Genomic DNA, 22867 nt, shown 5'->3' on the forward strand with positions numbered 1-22867 from the left:
TGATTTTACTTTAACATGAATCATCCTATTTCTAAGCTATATACATTCTTTTAAAACACATACTATTTGTTCAACCTTTTTTTCAGACAGGCATTCATTCTATGGAAGAATGCTTCAACCACACACTAGAAAAGAATTTTTGATACTTATGTTTGTTGTTCTTAAATGCAGGGAGATTTTCTTTTTTTCTCTGGGTGGTTCTGCAGACTCAGGAAGGTCTCTTCTACAGAAAAAAAGTGTTCTAGCACCAAGTTAGACCTTTACTACCAGGGAGCTTCCTCAATGGCTAAAAGGGGACACTGCACCACAAGCCTGTGGGGCAGGACTCACTCTCAGCTTCACAATACTTCCATGTCTAACAGGAGTGTTTTTATTATGTAAAATTCCACTTGAAAAAATATTATTATGAATGTTGCAGTAAGATGTTTTTGATTAAATTCATCAAAAATACAGCAGGTTCCTGGATGTGTTGCCTGCCAAGGAGTGAAGAACAGGAAGGTGGGACTGAGCACAGAGCACAGGCACTTGGTGTGCTGTCCAAATCCACGAGGAGGACCCGCCTCACCTTGATACACTTAGCCTAACTACTGGAGTTCTTGTAGTTCATGCCTGGGCCAGGGCCCCTGACATGCTTCAGGATGCTCTCCTAAAACTTAGTAAGTGAAAAACACAGACGGGAACTGAAGCAAGCACTGTGGCAGGGAGTGGGGAGTACTAAGTGACTCTGTGGTTTGAAATGACTTAAACACGGGAGGGAACGTTTCCACGCAGAGCTCAAATGCTGCTGTTTTGGCCTAAAAGCAGATTCAAAGGAGAAGCCTGAGTGCTCAGACAGCAGGACTACCATGTGGCCAGCCCAAACAGGCAGCCAGAGTGTCTGACTGGAGACACCCTCACTCAATTACTGACCCACAAGAAATGCTGGGATTGAATGAGTTTAACTGAAGATGCTGGATATACTCAAACTGAACCAGGCTCTAGAACTGTCCTCAGAACTGGGATGGGATAAATACAACTTTAGTTACTGAGTGAGTCTCTTTCTCTTTGTTTTTTTCTATGGCAAGGTTTCTCCATGTTGTCCTGGCTCTCCTGGAACTCGCTCTGTAAACAAGGCTGGCCTCAAACCCAGGAATCCACCTGCCTCTGCCTCCCTACTGCTAGAATTAAATTCCTGGCTACTGAGTCTCTTAACAATCATAACAAAATGGCTAGCTTTTCTAAAATATTCAAGTATTATATCTGTGTTCAGTTTATGGTTTCTCCTGACACATAATTTATAGAGCAGGAAACAGTGTCAATTTCAATTCTGCTGGATATGGGTGTCAAATATCACCCCAAAATTTACCTAAATACACTAAGAGTGAAATATTCTGTTGGGATATTCTGGGAACAGTAACACTAGCCACTCGGGTTCCAGGAGTTACTGTTCCACATCTGTACACAAATATTAACAAAGAGGCAGGAAATGCTGATCCTGTCCCATCTGGTCCATATAAAAGCATAAACAAGTCTACACATAAGCATTACCGCACTCTGCCCTCCGTCACTAATGCAGTAAACGCGTAAGCGGTAGCAGCAGCCTGGATTCAGCCGGTCACAAAGATGTTCTCTGGTGGCGCCACTGTAGATCATATCCCACTTGTTTCCTGAAAAGTGCAGGATTGTGTGCAATCAGCTACAAGGTAATGTTTAATGTTTTGGTATAACTGACAGGGTAGGTGTCTCAGGCTGGGGACATTTTAAGCCTAACTTGAGTTTCCTGGAAATGATTTAATTTTCTTCATGCAAGAAGCCTTCCAGACAAATCTGCATGGTTTTGTTGAACTGAAATATCTCTGTATAGCCTTTGGCTGAGCTTAGTAATTTGCTTTTAATTAAGCATATTAAATGTGTTTACTGGTCCAATAATAATATAACAAAGAGGATAAAGAATCAGCATCATAGCATACTTAATCATAATTGTAAGGCCTTTCTTTTCAGTAAACAGGTCACTTTACAGAAATAAAAACTGATGTGCAGATGACTCAAGCATAAAGCTTATTTGTCATAAAGACCTTAATTGGAGCTAACTTTCAGACAATACTTTTCCTCTGGCGCATGTGGGTGTAAACCTAATTTAATAAACTACTCTTTAATAAAAGCACTAAATACACAGTATCTAAAGATCAGTCTGGACATGCTAGGATGGCACAATATAAACAAATGAAAAAAGAAAAATAGTGTAAGTCTAAAAACAGAGGCAGACAGTAGGCTGACATCTGAGGTCACAATCTGAAGTGCATCGTACTGGCCATAATCAGCTGTTACAAACACCACCATCACCAACACGGCAGCAAATATAGCGCAAAGCCTGGAAGAGACGAGGCTCATTCACTGGAACAAACCTGTCGGTCACCTTCACCAGCGATGCTTACCATTAGAACCTTCCGCCATCTCCACTACGTACTTATTGATGGGTGCTCCTCCATTGTCTTTTGGTGGATCTATTAAAAACAAAAGTGATAGTCTGAAAACACAGAAAACACCAGTACACAGAATACCTTGAAGGCAGGATTGTGGAAGGGAAAGAATCACCTGCAACACTGTAACTATCTCTTATTTGCACATCCTTTATCTGCACTGTGGTCACCACTTTTCAATTAACACACCCTATCTGCCCACATTTATAAAGTTGGCTCTTCAATAAATTTTAGTGGTTGCACAATGTTCCATTCACTTTAGATTCAAATGGAGGTTGAAATTTGTAGATATTTGTAATATGGTGGCTTCCTTAACTGTGTCTCCAGCCCATGATCGAGTGTGCACACTCTCTGCTGTTCCACTCATCTTGTGTATAAACTCAGTTTTTGTTGTTGTTCTTTTCTTTTTTTGAGAGCTAAGATGACTCGGGTGCAGCTGACTCCAAGGCCAGCATCTTTTTTTTCACACAGAGCTGTCCCTGTTCGTCCTCTCATAGGGGATCCCCAGTTCTTTTAGTACCAAACCTGGTTAGGATCTGTGTACCCATAGCTTTCCAGAGATGGATCCTCAATGGAGGACCTACTTCTTATCTGAATACCCTGAGTTAGTGCGGTCACCCAAACACCACAACCACAGTGTTATCAAGAACTGGGCACCAACAGCTTGCTGCAAACTTAACAGGAAACCAAATGCATCTTTACGGTAAACTGGTGGATTCAAATGACATAACTTGTGCTTTTCATGAGAAAACACAAACTCAGGAAATTGTGTCCATCAACAATATCCCTGTCTTCTGAACGACTTCCTGTGAGTCTGGCCTTTCATCCGATAGGCTGGTACAACACCTAACAATCCACGGGAAGGACCACTGTTTGAGCATGGCTGGATGTAACAATAATTTATCCACCTAGACATAACACCCACAAAAAAGGAACATGGAGTTTGAACTAGCTCCTTATATCTTTTCTTCTCCTTCTAAGGATGAACGTAGTAAATTTCTAGCAAAAGGCACCCCAATACTTTCATGAGGGCGGTCTACACTGCTCTTAAAATTTACAAACAAAGAAAAAAATCCTATTTATTTTAATCAAGCACAAAATAAAACAGGAACATCTTACCCCACGTAATTTTAAAGCCGTGTGAGTGTATCTTCCCTTTAACTGAGGGTTTCACAGGTACTCCTGGTTTATCAGGGCAGGTACTGAATTCCACTACTTCACTCGGGTTGCTTTTACCTTCTGAGTTATAAGCAATGACCTGTGATGAGAACAGAGAGTTAATCTTTGTGTGGTGGGCTGAAATAAATGGTCCCCAAAGGGAGTGGCACTATTAGGAGATGTGGCCTTGGAGGAAGGTGCCACGGTGGCGCCAGGCTTTGAAGTCTCCTTTGCTCATGTTTCTTCCCTCAGTGTGTGTCAGTTGACTTCTTTTCTTCCTTACTTGTATCCCTTTGATCTCCTTCGGTTGTCTTGTTGCTCTAGTTACGACTTCAAGCATTGAACTGAGTAAGTATGGAGAAAGCAGTCACACTACTCTTGTTCCTATTTTCAGTGGAAATGCTTTATGTTTCTCTGTTTATGGTGATGTTGCCTGTGGGATTGTTGCAAATTGCCTTTATTATGTTAGGGTATGTCCCTTGAATGCCTAGTCCCCTTCAGAACTTTTATCATGAAGGTGTGTTGGGTTTTGTCAAAGGACTTTTCTGTATGTAATGATCATGTGGTCTTTGTCTTTCAGTCTGTTTATATGGTGGATTACATTTATCAATACATGTATGCTGCACTATAGTTGCATCTCTGGGATACAATCAGCTGGATTATGCTGGATAAATTTTTGATGTGTTCTTGAATTTAGTTTGCGTGTGTTTTATTCAGATTTTTTGCATATATGTTCATAAAGAATACTGGTGTATAATTTTCTTTTTTCTTGGATATCTGTGCGGTTTTGGTGTGAAGGTAATAGTAGCTTCATAAAATGATTATGATCATAAAATGCTCCCCAAGTCTCTATTTTGCAGATTAATTTGAGAAATACTGGCATTAGTTCTTTAAAGGTCTGGCAGAATGTGCACTGACTCCACCTGGCCCTGCACTTTTTTTTTGGTTCAGGGAAAACCTACTACTGTAGATGGGAATTAACCGACTTCTCTCCAACTGCTTCACAAACAAGCAGCTGCTACAGCAGAAGTGTCAGGCTCCAGGTCAAAGCGCCCCACCTTTAGGAGCCTCACTACAAGAGAAACTGTTTCCAGAAATCCAATTTTCTAGAAGCCTGGTGGCAAAGCCTCGTTTGTTGTTGCTGTTTTGTTTCAATCTACTATTTGAAAAGATGTACAGTCAGAGTCTTAACTGTCTATCACTACTGTAAACGTCCCAGTACTATCCTCAGAGCCAAGCTCTAGGATTTTATGTTAAGCATGCTCTTACTGCTTCCTATGACAATATGTTACGTAATCAGTGCCTGAAGAAGTGTATTTAAACAAATATGTCTGTAATATCCTCAGTATTCCAGGATTTTAAAAATAAGTATTAAAATTTTATTTTGATAGAATTTCCTGAGAGAAGAGTTTGCAGCATCAAGTTATGAAAGAAAGATGACCAAAAAAAAAAAAAATTAAAAAAAAAAGGATTTAATGATTCAAAACCCCTTGGCAAGTTCCCAAGCACATGGCAGATTAAAAATAAAGGCTGAGTAGCTAGAACTTCATGCAGGGGTCATTTTGCATTTCCTAGTGTTTTCTCTTGCTCCAGGGTTAGGAGACCTCACATTTCAGCACTGACAACAGCTGGGCAGCTAGTACACAGCCTTTGCAAGTTCCTGACTTAGTAGAGGGATGGGACAAGATGATACTGAATGTCTGCTGAGCTTTGATGGCAGCTCCCTCCTTGTCATTTGTTAGTGAGCCCACACATACCCTTCTATGACCCAGTGATGTTCATGTATGAAAGAGGTGACCTGGGAATATGCTCTCCATCCCAACCAAGCCTGTCACTTGGAATAGGCAAATAGACTATTTGGCTAGCTCCTCTCCCTTGCCATTTGGAAGTAAATGCTACAGTGGAAGTTTCAAATAGAAATTTGCTTTATGTACTAAACCAGTGAAGAATTCAACACACATCTGTGTGTATCTGCTTATGTGGTCAGTGGCAATTATAGAATAGTTAGCATTCTAAGAATTTAATAAATTAGAAAATTATAAAAGGTACTGGTACTGTCCTCCTTAAAAAACCTGTTGGTACAATCATGACTAAGACCCCAACTGCGTGACAGCATCACTATGAAAACTGGACTCAAAGCACACACTTCCTTGGTATTTTATAAAGCTTACAAATATGAAGCTGTATTTGGAAAATGAAATGACCCAGAGTCATTAGATTTTTAAATAAACCTTTATAAAATAAGACAAAACAAATAACATTTTAATTATATAAATTAAATTTCCTATTATTGAGGTTCTTTTTTTAAGCATTTTGACAGAATACCAAAATTTATGTTTGCTTTTTAATAATGAAAGCTATTTATAATGCCCTCTATCATTTATCTTAAATGATTTGATTAAATGAGCTCTGGTAGAAAAATATCGATGTTTAAGTTATCAACTAATAAGCATTGAATTATAATTTTAGGTTTGTTTCTATTAACTCTAATTATTAAATTATTCAAGTGCCGAGCAGGTTAAAAAGCCAAAATATATCCTAAAATGATACCAGGGGAGGAAAGAGAAATTCCAGAAGCTTCCAAGTTTGTCACTGCCTCAAGCAAGCAAGCAATACAAGGGAGAACTATATGGTGAAAACATCACCACTTAGCAATATCAATCACAGCAAGAACAGACTGAGGCAAGAGACACCAAAGCACACTAAAACGAGTATGAAACCCTGGTAAGGAATACAGTGTTTGCATAGGACACAGTACTCACAAAATGCCCAGCCAAAGGGCAAAGAACAACTTTGCAATTAAGAAACTGGTAGATACTGACCTCCTTTGCGGGTTTATTAGTAACAGTATATAATGATCTGTCCAGCACGACATGCCAAATTGTACTGGGTATGCTTTCACATGCCTATTTAAATATGTTTATCACATTACACAAAATGATAAAGCTGGTTTTGAATATAAGTACATGAAGTTTGAGAAGTATTATTATAACACAAAAGTTAAAAGACTGAAATGCCCACCAGAAAAGATAGAATTACTTAACATTTAAAACCAAAGGAATACACAATGGAAGTATGTACTTGCTTTTAACTTAAGAAGAACAATAAAAACAAGAAATGCATCTCTTAATGGACTTTTAAAATTTACCTTAAATTTATACTTTGTACTGCGTCTCAGATTTTTTACTGTGTAAGAAAGATCTTCACCATCATATTTAGGCTTAAAACCGTACCCCTGGAAAGAGAAAACAGTTATCATCAAATATTTAATTGTATAACAATGAGGAGAAACAGCTACATGAAGCCCTGGGTTTGTCTTCACCTCTGATTGTGTGCGAATGGAATTCTCATCTTGATTTCTTCTGCCATGAGTGACTGAACCTAAACATGCTACAGAACCTTTTGCAGAAAAATTGAGATTACTTGGTCTCAGTAAATTTAAGAGCTGAGAGGTATTATGTTGGAGTCAATGGCAATCTCACTATCAATAAAGCAATTTTAAGAACCAAATTTCCAAGAGATGCGATAAGAACTAACCATGCATAAACATTTAACATGTTTACTTTGCCCTGAATGAACACATAGTTGTGTTAAGTGGAGAAATAAATGGTTCACCGCACTAGGAGTTAAGGTACGACTTGGATTCAATATTGTTATTTAAAGTCCCAGTGACAATATTTCATAACTGTATCAGCTCCTATGTTGAAAATTATCAAAAGTGGAGATACAATTGAAAATATAGTATGATTCACCATTTAAACGTATACAATGTAAAGATTTATAGTATATTCTTACTACTGTGCCGCTGTGACCTATTCTAATTCAAAAGGAAGCTCTGCTTCGCTAGAGGCCAGCAGAGGCAGGTAACTAGATTTGGGATGTATGTATTACACAGTCTCCCTTGTGACTCTCACTCTTCTGCAGCATGTCGACAAGCAGTACTGAATGTTATGTGGAGAAGGGAGACACTACTTTGAAACTGCTCTATGCAGAAGGCTGAAGACAGTGGGGACGATCCCCCTTATTTCTAAGTCAATCTACATTTGACTTTGGCTGGAAGATGCAACGTGTCCTGGCAGTGTAGGCATAGACTTCAGCAGTCACAAACCCTCAAACCTCTTACACACACACACACACACACACACACACACACACACACACACTCAGGAGTTTGAGACTTCCTTCCCAGTCTTGCTTGGGCATGAACAAAGCAAGGTCTGACATGACTTGGAGAAGGAACTAACCCCTGTGGTGACGGCTACTATATCAGGATTAATGTTGCACCAATATGACCTCAGCTCTTATTTAAACTATACATTAATACTTACTGAGGCTTCCTCCTCCATCTCTAAAATGTAAGAAATTCCTTCATCTGATGGTGTCCCTGAGGGCTTGCTCCACTGTAGGGACAGCCACGTGACTCCAGCCTTGGTCAGTGCAGGACTAGCAGGTACAGAGGGGGCACATCCTGAAGTGTAGTATAAGACCTCTTCACTAAAATCACTGTTGGAACAGGAGAATTTTAAAAAGGCGTAAACATTATTTTTATTGATAAAAAGCCTCCACGCCCACTAATGGTATTTGTTCAAAATGAAATTTCTAAGTTTTGTTGTTGCTGTTATTGTGATGGGGCTAAAATCCAGATCCTTGACTTGAACATGCTAAGTCAAAGCCCTATCACTGAGCAACAGTCTAAGCTCTGGAAAACCAAAACTGAATGGATTTCAAATGTCTTAAAGGTAACCAAGTCAGACACCAAAAGGTTGGTATTCTTTCAAATGTGTAGGTTATGTTTGTATTTTTTAAACTTTGATAAGTGAATGTATCCAGTCAGTGAAAACCAAAACTACAAAGTGGTCTGCAGGAAAGAGAACACATAAAGCCCTCTGTGCACACATCAACCACACATCTACATGCCATCGAACAAAGCAGAAATGACAATTCTCATAAACGCCATTTCAAGTGGTAGAAAATGCAAATGGTGTGATTAAATCACTAACTCCCATAAAGGTGAGCAGCGGAATCTCTAAAATAAAACAAAGTAAAAAGAATTACAATAGGACTCGTCCAAGGTCCAGGATTGGCTGAGCTACAAAGGGAGACCCTTTATGAACAGAGAAAATGAACCCATACATGACAGCTTGTAGCACTTATTGACTATCCCTTAACTAAGAACCATACTAATCCAGCCCAGTTTGTTTACCATTTTTGACCCTAAAGATGATTTTATTATTTCATTCACAAATCAACCACAGAAATTTGGGCCTTTCAAGATTAAATGGGGAGGAAGAACTTTCTATTTGTACTGAGCACTGAAGATAGAGAACCTACCAGATTCTAAATAAAACTATGAAAGTATACATCTGACGATTAAAAAGACAAACAAAACAAAACAAAAAAACCCCAAAAGACAAAAAAAGCCTATTGGGTGACATGTAAAGATTTCATTTATATTTGAGGCTGGAAAATTGTTGAATTTAATTTTTTTTGTCACCCCTATGTCACTAAGACACTCTCTTCTGGATTTGCTAGACCATAATGGTATTAACAAAATAAAGCAAACTTGTCAATGGGTAATCATACATATGAAGCTGACCAGATGGTCAAATATATATACATATATATTTTTACGAAATGTCTTACCTTATACCATAGTCATTTTTTGCTGATAATCTAAATTTACAACCCATTGCTGGTGACAGTTTGGTAATTTTAAATTGCTTCTGTGAGCCCATGTAACACTGACAGAATTCTCCATTTCCTTTCCCCTAGGAGAAATGGCTAGTTATTATATTTCATATGCACTACTATCAAGAGACAAATGCACTTCAGTTCCTCTGTGATATTTACTAGCTGGTACAGTATACATTAACAGCACTCTGATACACTTGTCATGGATCTTCAGAGAAGACTGAGATACTAGGTGCCTTATGTATGGCTGACTTCAGGTGAAGAATTCTAAGAGCAGAAGGAGCTCTTCAAGCAGCCTTGCACAGCCTCTTGAATTAAATATGGTGTTTTAGCCAGTGATAAATTTCTGGCTATCATAAGGTACGGACCTTATAATCTCCCTGGGGGCAAGTAGTTATGGAGACGGTTGATCTCTCAGGTAGACAAGTGGTCACTTTTCTTTAACTCAGTTTGAAGCCTGTCCCTAACCTCCTCCTAGACACTGCCATGTGTCTTTAAGAGGTTTGGAGCAGTGGCTGCTTACATTTAACACTGAAAAGGTCTAGAAAAGGGAAGAGCCCAATTATCCAGCACAGGGAGGAAAGTTAGGCCATCTCAGGACAACTGGAAGTTTAGAAATGTTGAGAGTGAAATAAAATGAGCAAGCTCCTCTTTTCCCACCTATTCTCCACTCTTGTACCTCAGTCAAGGGCAGTTGGGGCCACATACTCTTCTCTGAAGAAGGACTGCATCTGGCTGTTTGGCTGAACTGTCTTATTATTTTTAGTGGTATTTAGCTGGGTCTACTGTGTGGTTCAAGCACAAAATCATACACATTCTGAAAAACGGTGATATCTGCTCTCTAGCTGGGACACTATGACTGTGTCCTCAGTCTTAGCTTAAAGTCATTAAATTAATTACAACTTCTTGAATAAAATAATTTCATATAATATAATATGGAATGATATCTTTAGCTGTTTTTAATCAGAAATGCCTTGTTTAATAATGTATAAAATTATTATAGTGAATTAACTTTCTATTCTTGTTGTACTTTTTCAGATGCCCTCCTATCATTTATCAAAAGGATGTGGTTTATTTTTCAAGATCTATCAAAAGCAACCCTATTCTGAATTCTGATAGGATTTCTGGAACAAAACCTTCTTAATTATGCTTTATTATTCATGTAATATACTGTTGAATCCCCACACTATCAATAGAATTTCCACTCTCTCTGCCCCCTTCTCTTTGCCTGCTGTAAGTAATAGGATAAGACAGAATGGGATAACTGCCAGGAAAAGATCACACTGATCTCTGTAGCCCACTGTGCTTGTCGTGATGGCCAAAGATACCCAGAATCGAATCCCTAGTCTCTGAATGTCACTTTGCATGGTGACAGGACTGAAATGTGTGACTAGATTAAGGGTCTTGAGAAAGAGGGTCGCCCTGGATTATCTGGAAGAGCCACAAATGAAAGCACAGAGAGCCTCCCAAGACGAACAGGCAGGATAAGACAGAAGAGTAAGGGAACGGCAACAAAGCCATGGACCACAGGAAACTGGCTAGGGCAAGAAACAACTCTTGGTCCAGTAAAAACTGTACGATATCTTTGGCTTTCAGAACTGTAAGATGTTGTTTAAGTGTCATCATGTTTATAATAACTTATTATACAGGCCATAGGAAAGAAATAATCTTGCTGTTAAGGCTGGCATGCCTTTTCCTAAGGTAATTATAAAAAATGACTCGTGTGTGTGTGTGTGTGTGTGTGTGTGTGTGTGTGTGTTCACCCAGTGCCTCATGCTTGCTAGGTAAGTTCTACCACTGAGCTATATTCCCAACTCCTTAAGTGACTGTTTTAATGATGATTTGGAACAGGGTCCATGAACGAATCTATGAGAAGATTTCCGAGTATGAGAAAACAAGTAAACAAGAGTCTTGTGACCTCTGTTCCTCCATAAAATGGATGTTCTGGGAATGTGTTTTTGTGCCCCTCCCAGGTGGGACAGGGAGGAGTGAGCTCACTTCAGGTTACTCATTGCCACTGCTCTTATTTGTTTACGTATCTCTATGGAAAGACACGCTTTGCCACATGTACTTGTCCTTCTGACTGTACGCTTTACTCAGGTGATAAACTGTCGCATGCTCTGAATAACACTGGCTATTGCATCAGACTGTAGTCTGCCTCATGTTTAGTTCCCAGTCTCCCAGATGCACACCACCAAATAGAGCAGTAAACAATGGTGGTTGCTTGAAAACACACATTCTCCTTCATAGGGAAGTTCAGTTTGTTACATTTTCTAAGAACACGCTACCATCTACTTCCCATTCACATAAAAATTTCTTTAAAAATATATAATTAAAACAGATATAAACATTTTATCTGAAGATACACCCCTAAATTTAAGCACTAAAAGGAATCAACGTACTTACCTCATCCCATTCTAAAATAAAGCTTTGGATCTTAGAACCATTGTCACAGGGTGCCTGAAACAACAAGGGAAAAAAGAAAAGAAAAAGAAATTAGTCATCATAAATAATAAGGAATCTACTTTATGTCACAGATGTTCTTTATGACTTAGACTTTAAAAATGGTCACAGAGCTGGCTCAGTGGTTAAGAGCAATCGGTGCTCTTACAGGGGACACAGGTTTGGTTCCGGAACCCACATGGTGGCTCACAACTTCCCTAATTCCAGTTGAGGGGATCCAATACTCTCCTTAAGGGGCACCAGACACAAACACTACATATAAATACAAGCAGGCAAATACTTATACACATAAAAGTAGAAACACAAAGCAAGAGGCCATCAACATTTTTCTGAATCTCCTTTAACAAGAACTAGTCTAACTTTTGTGATTTTTAGAAACATTCCTTTTGTCCAGAGATTACATTAGGTTTAAATTTCCACCATTTTTTACTATAACTCATCTCACAATGTAAATGGAATATTTTGTAATATATCAAAAAACAGAGGGCTAGGCTGCAGAAGGAAAGACAGGCCAGGGCTGTGCTGGGATTCCTGCTGCTAGACACAATGTGCCATCACCCCAGACTGCCACTCAGTATCTTTTCAGCTTTGGGGAGGGCCCCTTGGCACTGCACCGCAGCCTTTAACCACTGAAATGAGAATCCTAATCTTCCTCACAGCTTCCCTCCTACAACTTCAACCCACTTGTATAGAAGAAAAGATCATGACTTCCTTACAACTCTGTATCTGCAGAAACTTGACTCTGAGGCTCCTAACATGTTGGATTTAAAACATTTTAAATATTGTGAGTCAGAGTAGCACTGACTGACACAGCAACAGCGGCTCAAGGTGAACATAATGAGAAGGGAGAAAGAAAAGAATCTTGGGAATCCCAACTCTTCCAGGGCAGAGGGACTTGGAAGACACAGGCACAAGGAGGGAGGAGGTAAATATCCATTTCCCAAGAGTTCATTGTTCTAGATTGCTTTAATCAAGTTGCTAAAGCCTCATGTTGACTTTTCATAATTTTTTTTGGGGGGGGTGAAGACAGAATGTCCATTTTCAATAACCTGAGGATTACCTTCCCATTTCCCTCCAAGTTGGAGGAGACCATTATGTGTAGAGTTCACAACACTCATTGAATTATCACATCAACTACCTTTACTCAAGTCATAAGAAGGTGAAATGACGCCTTCAAATTATACCTCAGACGACTGAGACAGGAGGACAGCAAGTTTAAAATAAGAGAGAGGGGTGCAGGGGATGGAAGTCAGTTGTAATGTTTGTCCAACACATGAAAGACTCTCCTATTAGTCCCCAGGTCCCCGGTATGGGAGGGGCATCTCCTGTCAGCTTCCGCTGTTGATGTTATACAAGCAATCTGAGGAAGAATCATCTATAGGAGACTCCAGTCAATAGATTTGCTTGTAGATATATCTATGCAGCATTTTCCTGATTGATACTTCATGTAGGAGGGCCCAATTCACTGTGGTGATACCATCCCTAGGCAGGTAGAACTGGGAGCAAGTCAGTAAACAGTGTTCCTCCATGGTTTTTTTCCTGATTACCTTCAATAATAGGAGTGTAACCTCTATGAGGAAATAAACTCTTTTCTCCCACAAGTTGGTTCTGGCTACACAGAGTGAGTTGTTTGCTTAAAAAGCAAACACCTACTTTATTGTACAATGAGAACAGGAGGATACTTAACTGAACACTCTTTTGGTCTCCAAATATAATTGGCATTTAACATAAGGCAGAGAAAGGAAAACAGAAGAAATGTCTAGCTAGAATACTCTACAGACTGTTCTTACCTTCCACTGCAAGGTGAGTGAGTTCTTGGTCCGATTAGCTATCCTCGGTGAATTGGGTGTGTCAGGTTCACAGCTCAAGGTAGTAAAGCTCTCAGCTTCTGAGGGAATTCCCTTTATTGAATTGGATTCTGCCTGTACTCTATGGGATAAAACAGTTTTATCCATTTTACTTTCAACAGTATCAACTTTACATATATACAAGTAGTAAGGTGCCTTTTCAAACAGCCTACCAAGAAAACCAAAGTATTATCTAGAAGTAAAGAGTATCCCTTAAAAACTGCATAAACCAAGGGTTTTATTTTACTCTAAGTCAAAGTAAGAAAGATACTGTAAGTGTTAACATGAAATGTCTCTGCACGCACGTGCACACACATACACACTTTCAAAAGTAATAATATTCCAAAATAATATTCTTAATATGCTGATACTTCTATTTGATTCTATTTCATTGATTTAAAAATATTGACTATAACACACACACAATAACAGTATCAATCCAGCCTGAAAAACATTAGGTTAGATGTCTGGAGTGGAAGTACAGAAAATGTTAACGTTTCTAAGAAAAATGTTCTTTTAAAAAAAATAGGGTGACTAAAACTGGGCCCCTGATGGGGAGGACAGAGAATAAAAACTTAACAAACTCTACTTAGAAAACCAGAAGGCATTATCTGAATTGCTTCTATTAAGTGCTGTGGAATCCCAAGAGTCTTAATATCCCAAGCTCTTTCCAAGACATGATGCAGAGTAATACACAGAAATGTAAACAATTATTGCTTATGATTCTGTGTATAAACAGCCCAGAAGCAGGGCAAGTGTGTAATACTAAAGCAAATACTGCAGCCATTGTCTACAGAGTCCTTTTAACCCTTCGTCCACAAACAGGGTAATTAGCATCCCCCTTCCTTTACTGTAACATTTAAACTTGAATTCAATGTTGAAATGTTTTGGGATTACTGAGAAATGATAATTATTCCAATACAAAAATTAAAGTCCACATTTTTAGTTTAACACATATTCTAGATTTTAAAGGAAACCACTCCCGAAAACAACAAAAGCACAGCCAAGAAGACAGTCCTTACTTTGCATGGTAATCTGTGGCTGGTTTCAGGTCATTCAAAGTGACACTTGTTTCTTCCCCTCTGTGGCAGGCGAAAAAGAATGCACAGCACAATTAGTAATATACCTTTTATCACACCCCATTATCCCATGTAACAGGGAAGAGCAGGACCAGAAAACACCTACACATAAACACTTCTGTATTTCCCTTCCTTCCCAGTGCTCGACAGCAGGATTTCATAACTGCAGAGCTCCGGTACAGCTGTCTCATTTGCTTCCCCATTGATGAGACTGGAAGGTGGTGACCAGGTGAGCAGGATCGTCCTTGCTTGAATGTCTGAGGCCTGCAGAACAAATACCAACAGGTGACAGTGTTCCGAAGCAAATGCGCGCATGAGGAGTGGTGGGCTAGCTGATGGGCACAGAGCCACATAGACGCAGCAGTCTCAATCTACACAAATAGCTCACGGCAGGACAAATAATTTTATTAAAGAGTTGCTGGCAAAACATCCCATTTGTGTATTCTTCAGGATGCTTTGCAGCCGTGTTTCTGGAGCAGAGCCAAGTAATACTGATTTAGAAACCAGCTAGAATTGTTTCCTCTTATATGCTACGTCAGAAATAATACACTTTCATATCCATCTCGTTGCTTATCATTGCCCTCTGAAGCAGGCAAAACAAGCACACCTGCCTTTCTATAGGAAGAACATTCAGAAGGTTTAAGGGACTCAAGGACACTCAGTGAAGAGAACTGAGAAATCAGAACTGAACCTGACCCTGAGCAGGAGCTGGGAACTGATGTGACTGTGTAAGGTGGGTCAAAAAACTGACGACGGCCAAAAAGAATAGGCAGAAAATAAAGACAACAGTTAGAAGTCATTGAGTTACTATGGCATGTTTGAACCTGTGAGACAGGGTGTTGTGCCTGTCAGTTCATATTATGATAAAACTAAACAGGAAGTGAACTTGGAAAGACTGTGACTAAGACTGTCGAGGCAGAAACGTCAGTATTTTTTTAGATTTCCAGAAATGCTACAGCAGAAGAAACAACAATAATCCTTAAGCGGCCCCACAGTATGCCAACAATCCCAGGATTCAGGAGTCCAAGGCAGAAGGACTTTAAGTTTGAGGAAGGCCAGGATCACACAGCAAGACTGTCTTAGGAAACAAACACATAACACACACGAAATGAGAAAGGAACTTGAGAGCTTGGTCTAAGGAACTTAGAGCGGGACAGTTCTAGAATTCATAAAAGCAGAGAATGGTTCTGAAGAAAGATAAAAATGAGAAAATGGCAAGCATGTTCAGTTCCAGACTGAAACAGAGAAGTTAGGTTTCAAAACACAGTAATTTCAGAGATCTCAAATAAAAAGACAAAACGGTGCCAGCATGGCCAGTTCAATACACACGAGGATACAGCACCCTGCTATTCTATCTTATGGAAGAAATGGCCTCAGAAAGGCTTAGCAACATTCCAGGCCACCAACCCTGAACGCACAGCTAGCTCTGAAGTGAGATGCACACTGACTTTTCCTACAGTGTGCAGCTGAGTTACACAAGTCAGCATTTATTCTATTTATGTGTGCGCATATGTATGCTGTGCCACATCTAGTGACTTTTACATGCTACTGTGTTTGCATCAGTGCTCAACACCTTCTGCCCATCCACAACACCGAACAGTTACATTTCCTTGACAGTGTTAGTTCCCTGGAGCTGGAGTTATAGTTTGTTGTGAGATGCACGAGGATGCTGGGAATCGAACTCCTGTCCTCTCCAAGAGCAACAACTGTTCCTTTCCTCTCCATCTCCTTGGCCTCCACACTTAATAATTTTACATTTACCACATGACAATGATTTTATTAAAGAAAGTTGTAGGGACAGAGGCCACACTTTGCTTTCCAGTTCATCTCCAGTTCCAATAATAGCAAATGACATTTTGTACAGGGTCAAATATTTATGGAATGAATAAATACATTTAATATGGTGTTTCAATAAAGCAAAGCAAGTAAAACCACACACAAAACTACCAAAAACCCTGGTTACCTTTTTAAAAAAAGGTTATTAAACAGGGCTCCCTATTTTACTAAATTACTTCTTTTTATAATGCCGGTAAACAATCTTAAGATGACTGCTTAAAAACGTCCTTTCTGTGCCCACTTTTAACAATACCTAAGAAAACCAGCCTGCGCTGTTACATCACCCTGACACAAATCTTACCAGGGTCACTAACTTCCTTTGCTTCTGCTCTTCTGCTTTGTTTTACAGAGTTTCCCACAGCAAGAGTGAAGGTTCGACACAGTAACCATGGGCGCCTGCTTGGTACGGGGCACACTCCTGCACACATTACATTCTTCACATCCCCATGTGCAGGATTTACACACAAACATGGCTGCTGCACCTCAGTTGTCTCAGGAGGCTGAGGCAGCTGTGTGTTACAGATGGCTGGGTTAGTGTATATATCCTCTATGGGAATGGACTGAGCTTTTGAACTGGCAGGAAGAAGGCAACTCAACAATGCCAAATGCTACTGGAAATCCCCGGTTTAGTGCACAGTTCTGTCCCCTCCTTAGTAGGCACGGCACAGAAACAGGAGCTAAAGGCAGACGAGGCACTCTGCGGTGCCCACAGCTCTCCTGCAGAACACAATGAAGATCTTCTAGATTTAAATATCAGCTTGTAAGGTACTTTTATTTTTAAGACTGAAGTATTTGATGCTTCCAGTAAACTCACTTACGTTTCTATTCTAACCTGTGCCACAGTAAAAAAAAAAAAAATAGTGTTTTTCTTTATTCTACTATCTTTCATAATCCTGGCAAAACCACCCACGAGGAGTCCTGGAGGGCCTGGGATGGACAGGCCTACTGTAGGGCTCTTATTACTACTTACTTATCTGCTTCAGTGCCTATCTGTAAAATGGGGAAAACAGTACACCATGAGCTTTTATAAGAATTAAATAACACATGTGCATCTGAAATACTCAGAAGAGACTGACACCAGCAAACATTAGCTATTGTTATGATGAGATAAGAATTTACTTTTCCGTTTATTCCATCTACAGGCTCCATTCCTAAGAGAAGTTAGAATGAGGGAAAACTATGCAGTCACAGCACTTAAAAAGCAGAGGAAGAAAAGCACTAATCAGAACAGGTACTGACGGTTTGATGTTTTTACTATTTCACAGAAAGTTTTTTTCTAAGACTATTTTATTATTTATAGTTATGATGTCCAAATAATTTGGTTCCTAGTATGTCTCCTTAACTTTTGTCCAAAAGCACCTTTGCCCATTTCTTCTTTCATAATTTGTTGAGTATAAACATCAAAATGTATGCATTTCTTGCTCCACTTTCCGTGACATTAATGCCGCAGTGGATGTCTCTGCTTGTGTAGCTTTTACAGAGGAAATGTGACCCACAGGACACTTCTTTGATTCTTTTAATTAACAGTGGCAAACTTCCTATGCTTAAAGGTTTTAAAAAGTTTCACTTAGCATCAATACTTGATTTTTTTGCCTTAGCCAATGTAAATGCTTCTCCCAGCAGATCACAGCCATTGGGATGCATACAGACTTTTTATCAAAGTAAGTCTTTTCTGTTCTCATACATACTTTTCTAACGTATTTGGTTGTAAGCAGTGTTATGATGAGGACCTTGGAAATACTCAAGTTCTCCTTGCCTCAGCCATGCTTCACTGAGGAAGGGCCCCTCTTTTAGACACTCATATCATGATGAGCTACAAATGGTCTCACAATCCTACAAAGTTAAAATAAAAGCTTGAATGAAAAGGACAAAATTCTACATGAATATACCAAATAGCAAGAAAAATGCATGAGATACTTACCACTGGCTTGACAATGTTGGAAAGAAATGCTTCAAGTGCTTTAGTTTCTTCATCTTTTTCTTTAAAAAAAAAATTAAAAAAAAAAAACTTAAATGAAAATTTCTCTTTCCTCTACTTGTTTTCTAGTTTTTATCCTTATCCACACACAGGGATCTGTAGTGTTCACCATTCATCTGCTTCAAACTCTATTATAGCTGTTCCCATCGCTTACAAGAGTACAATACATGTACTGTACGCATGTAAGTATGTGTGAATGTGTGCTGTATGCATGTAAGTATGTGTGAATGTGTGCTGTATGCATGTAAGTATGTGTGAATGTGTGCTGTATGCATGTAAGTATGCATGTGCACAGCCACCCGAACAGTGGCCTTTCTTAAACAAAGTGTACTCTCATTCCTGACTGCAAAAACCCCTCATTCCGGAAAGTTCCTGTTGGCCATTCTTATACCACTGTTTTCACTTTTCTTTTGTGGTCTCACTGTATAGTCTAAGAGGGCCTGGAACATTCCTGCCTCAGCCTCCCAGGAGCTATGATTACAGGTATGCATTACTACACCTGACTTTACATATTTAAACCAATACTTAAGCATTTAACCATGCTCTCCCAGATAGAGGTAATCTGCTATAACTTAGAGCAACCATTGACAGAAAACTTTAGCCCAACTCTTCTGAGACATCAGTGCAGAAAAGGATATACAAGCAGTCTCAAAAACTGAAGAACATGTTAGTAAATGTTAACACACAAACCACAAAGCCATTAAAGCATTGTTCAAAGTGTGAGGAATGGAAATGTTAAGGAAGATGAAGGTGAACACAATAAGTTTGATATTGTTCCAAAAGCTGGGAGCGTTCTAGCTGCTGTCACATTCATCAGCTACATCACTGGATAATCCAACACACTAAGAATTACGAGTATCACTTTAGATAAAAGTACATTCAAGGACTGAGAGAACTACGGTGTTAGTGCTTATGAAAAGGAATGTTAGTCTGCCTCATTGGCACATTTGATGAAACTAAAAATACAGAGTGGTCTACCTTTAGAAGTTAAAACAGGTAACAGTATCAAGGAAATCTATGGAAATTAAGATAGGCATCAGTGAGAGGCTTAGTATTATAGTCAAAGTACCTGGGTAGGAACCTCACAATCTAGACCCATGAAAGACAGGCTATTGTTACCCTAGCTTGTATTTACCTTAGAGAACTGAGTCTAATACACATTAAAACGAAGTGTTCCAAGTTCATAAGGTGACAGCCACACATTAGGGGAAGGGCCCAAAAAGAATAAATTTCTAAAGCAAAGGAAAGGCGATTACTCTATTCTAACTATGGAACATGCAGAGAAGATTGGTTAATGACATACTAGTTATCACGTATTCATATATAAAGAGGCTGGAAAAATAAAGCCATGGTAAAAGCAAGATAGCCTTACCAAAGGACCGGAAACAGAAGAAATGGAATCTTGGTTAGTCACATTTATGATGATATGAAATTACTTAACTGAGACTTCCTAAATGTGAAAGCAGCTGTCTAGCAATCATTTAGATTCTAAAATATTTCTCAGTTAGGGACGTGCTAGGCTATGAATTTATGTGGTCCAGGATGAGACAGCTGAAAGGTAAGGTATAATTTTAGCAGTTTAAATGATGAAAAAATATCAGAGATGCATCAAGAGTACCTTCTATTTCCGAATCAACTTGTGTGCAACCTTTCCCTCGCCCCGATTTGTTTCTTGCCGATCCTGTGTTCATACCACTGGCACTCTGTCCTTTTATTAGTCCGTTGTGTTCACTGATGGGAGAAGGGCATTTCTGGGGTGATGGTGGTGGGCTGCTCATTTTATCTTTCTGTGTTCCCTGGCGATCCTTTAACTTTTTCTGCAGACGCTCATATGTCTTGCTAGATCTCTCGTCTCTGAAGTTGGACCTGCCGTGTGTAGAGTGGGCATCTAGAAGAAGGAAACACAAGTGTTAAAATACCACTTTCAACAAACAAACCTATTATATCATGTACAATTTATTATAAAATGAGTAGCGATTTTGCAAAACAAAACTATTTCTATGTCTCCACTAACAGAATTAAAAATTCCTGACTTGGTTACAACTTTATGTACATTGACACAGACATTTCTTTACCATCTTCCCAACTATCACTCTGCAGAGAAACAGCATGGTCTGCTGTGTCGGTGAGAAAGGAGATCAGGCCGACCTGGTCACGGCTCTTTTTTCAGTGTCTGCAGACTCTTCAACCTTCTTTTAATCTCAGTCATATAAAATAGGTAAAGGAGACATTTCTGACCTAAATTTCCTTATAATTTTCTTCTACAAATGAAAAAAAATCACTAAAAATGTTATAGGAGTTAGCAAACAGAAATTAATTGGACTGTAAAATTTATTTTTTAATTTTCTATTTAAGATATGTACTGAAGAAAATGAGAGAAAAATCTAACAAGTTCCACAGTAAAGAAAATTTTAACCTAACAGTGTTCTTTAAAAAATAGCATAATATTCTTGAAATGAATATCATAAGAATATACAGAATAAAATTAGATATTAAAAACAGGAGTGGATAGCTACATATATAATAAATGTATGTCTTTATATCACACTACATATGAATCAAATATCCCAAGGTGTAGCTGAAACTATGAAACCCTTAGAAATAAACAAGGGGTATGTCTGCATGACCTCGGTAGTACTTTTTACTAAGACACGAAAAGCAGAAATGAAGCAAAATAAACAGGACTGCCTAGAACTAGGCCTTTTCTATCGAGGGAAAGTGAAAGGCTGTAGGGGAAAATACCTACAAGCCATAGATTTAATGAAGGGCTTGTATCCGGGCTATACAAAACATATGACATAAGGATAAAATGCCAACTCCATTAAAGAATGAATATGCAAATTCATTAAGCATTAACAAAATAAGAAAAAGGATCAAAACAAAAAAAATGGGGTAAAACAGGCAACAAGACAGTTATGAAGGATAGTGGGTGTGGAAACGCAGGAACCCTCACACACTTTCGGTAGAGTAGTAAATGGTGGGATCAGAGAACAATCAGCCTGGCAGTTGCTATTCACACATACCCAAGCCCTACTCCCACATGCCTGGCTCTTCTACTCACAAGTGTGCAAAGTGCCAATGTAGACACTTGTCTACAATGTTCGCACAGCGTCACTCAGAGCAAGCAGTGAAAGTGTCAACTGTCTGGGTGGTAGCTGGTTGGTCAGCCCTCTAGCACAACCTGGATCTATGCATCCTGCAGCGATGCACAGGGCCAGTTCTGCTCTCAAGTCCTCAGATCCAGGTCGCCAGCACTCACATTACCAGACCTGATCCACTATTTTGTCCAGGCAAGGTACAGGGCCCTCTCCCGACTGCTGTAGGGGGCATATGGGGGAGGGGTGCAGCTCTCCTGCTCTCAAGCCCTCATGGCTGGCTCACCTGCGCCCCTGCCCACCACAACAGGATTAGCTCTTGTGTGCTGCCCACTTCAGGTGCTGAAATACAAGAGAAAGCAGAAGCACTCTTTCTTGCACTTCAGCACATGAGGGGCAGGGCTAGTTCTCCCACTCTTGTAACCCCTGGGGGCCAGCTTCCTCCCCTGCTGCAGGGGGTAATGGGTGAGGAGGGGTGGGGGGTGAGGTAATCTCTCCTGCTCTCAAGCTCTTTGGGTCAGCTCACCAGCACCCAGGCCCGGAGCCAGGGCTATGAGTTGGCCCACCCCAACACCCCCCAAATCTATGAAATGTTGGAACATGTGAGGGGACAAACCTACAGATAAGAAACATCAGGATCCCATGACACAGGACAACAGATGTCCAAGAGGAGTCCCAGTAGGAGCCCATCAGTGATGGTGTAGCAGAAACCAAAGGTCTTGAGCCAGACTGATGACTCTTGGCAAAGAACACTTACAAGTAAAGGTGAATGAACTAAAGGGCAGACTGTGAGACTCAATGGGCCACACTACAGCTCCATGACAAGAGTCTTCTTTGTTTGGTTTTGTGTTTTTCTTTTAAATTTGGTTTTGATTTTGGGGAGAGGCCGAAAGGGCAGAGGGCAGATAAGAGGGGCCAGGGAGAGAAGTGGATCGCAATATACGATGTGAAATCCACAAAGAATCAATAAAATCTACAAAATAAATAAATTTCTTAAATTTTTAAGAACTTATATCTTCCTGAATCCTTAAATGAGTGATGCATTTATAATTAATATAACAAAATGTCAACAAAAGATGCATGTAAAATAATTAATGTGTGTGTATTTTGAAAATATATAGTATGTGCATATATTAAAACTGTATACACACATACACAATAAACGTGGGGTTTTTTTCGCTTACCTTCACAAATAAATGTGTATATTCTATATTTACTTGAAAAAAAATTAAGTGTCAAATGTCACCAACTAATGAATGGA

The 22867-nt window shown here is 39.4% G+C and overlaps 1 protein-coding gene across 3 annotated transcripts in view; it reads right to left on the reverse strand.

Annotated features, from left to right (window-relative positions):
* Fndc3a (fibronectin type III domain containing 3A) overlaps positions 1-22867 on the reverse strand; it is a 134472-nt gene that overhangs the window by 14809 nt on the left and 96796 nt on the right. For all 3 annotated transcript variants that reach the window (XM_041666568.1, XM_041666576.1, XM_041666582.1), the window contains 12 exons: positions 20130-20399; positions 18455-18513; positions 14804-14961; positions 14641-14700; positions 13562-13700; positions 11715-11768; positions 9261-9385; positions 7946-8120; positions 6766-6852; positions 3579-3717; positions 2415-2483; positions 1528-1646 (listed from right to left, as the gene is read on the reverse strand). In XM_041666568.1, the coding sequence (XP_041522502.1) occupies positions 1528-1646; positions 2415-2483; positions 3579-3717; positions 6766-6852; positions 7946-8120; positions 9261-9385; positions 11715-11768; positions 13562-13700; positions 14641-14700; positions 14804-14961; positions 18455-18513; positions 20130-20399 (1454 nt within the window). The remainder of the gene's footprint in view (positions 1-1527; positions 1647-2414; positions 2484-3578; positions 3718-6765; positions 6853-7945; positions 8121-9260; positions 9386-11714; positions 11769-13561; positions 13701-14640; positions 14701-14803; positions 14962-18454; positions 18514-20129; positions 20400-22867) is intronic.

The sequence above is a fragment of the Microtus oregoni genome, unplaced genomic scaffold (assembly GCF_018167655.1).
Source record: "Microtus oregoni isolate MIOR12 unplaced genomic scaffold, Mior012 000001F_ref0000356, whole genome shotgun sequence".
Classification (NCBI taxonomy): domain Eukaryota; kingdom Metazoa; phylum Chordata; class Mammalia; order Rodentia; family Cricetidae; genus Microtus; species Microtus oregoni.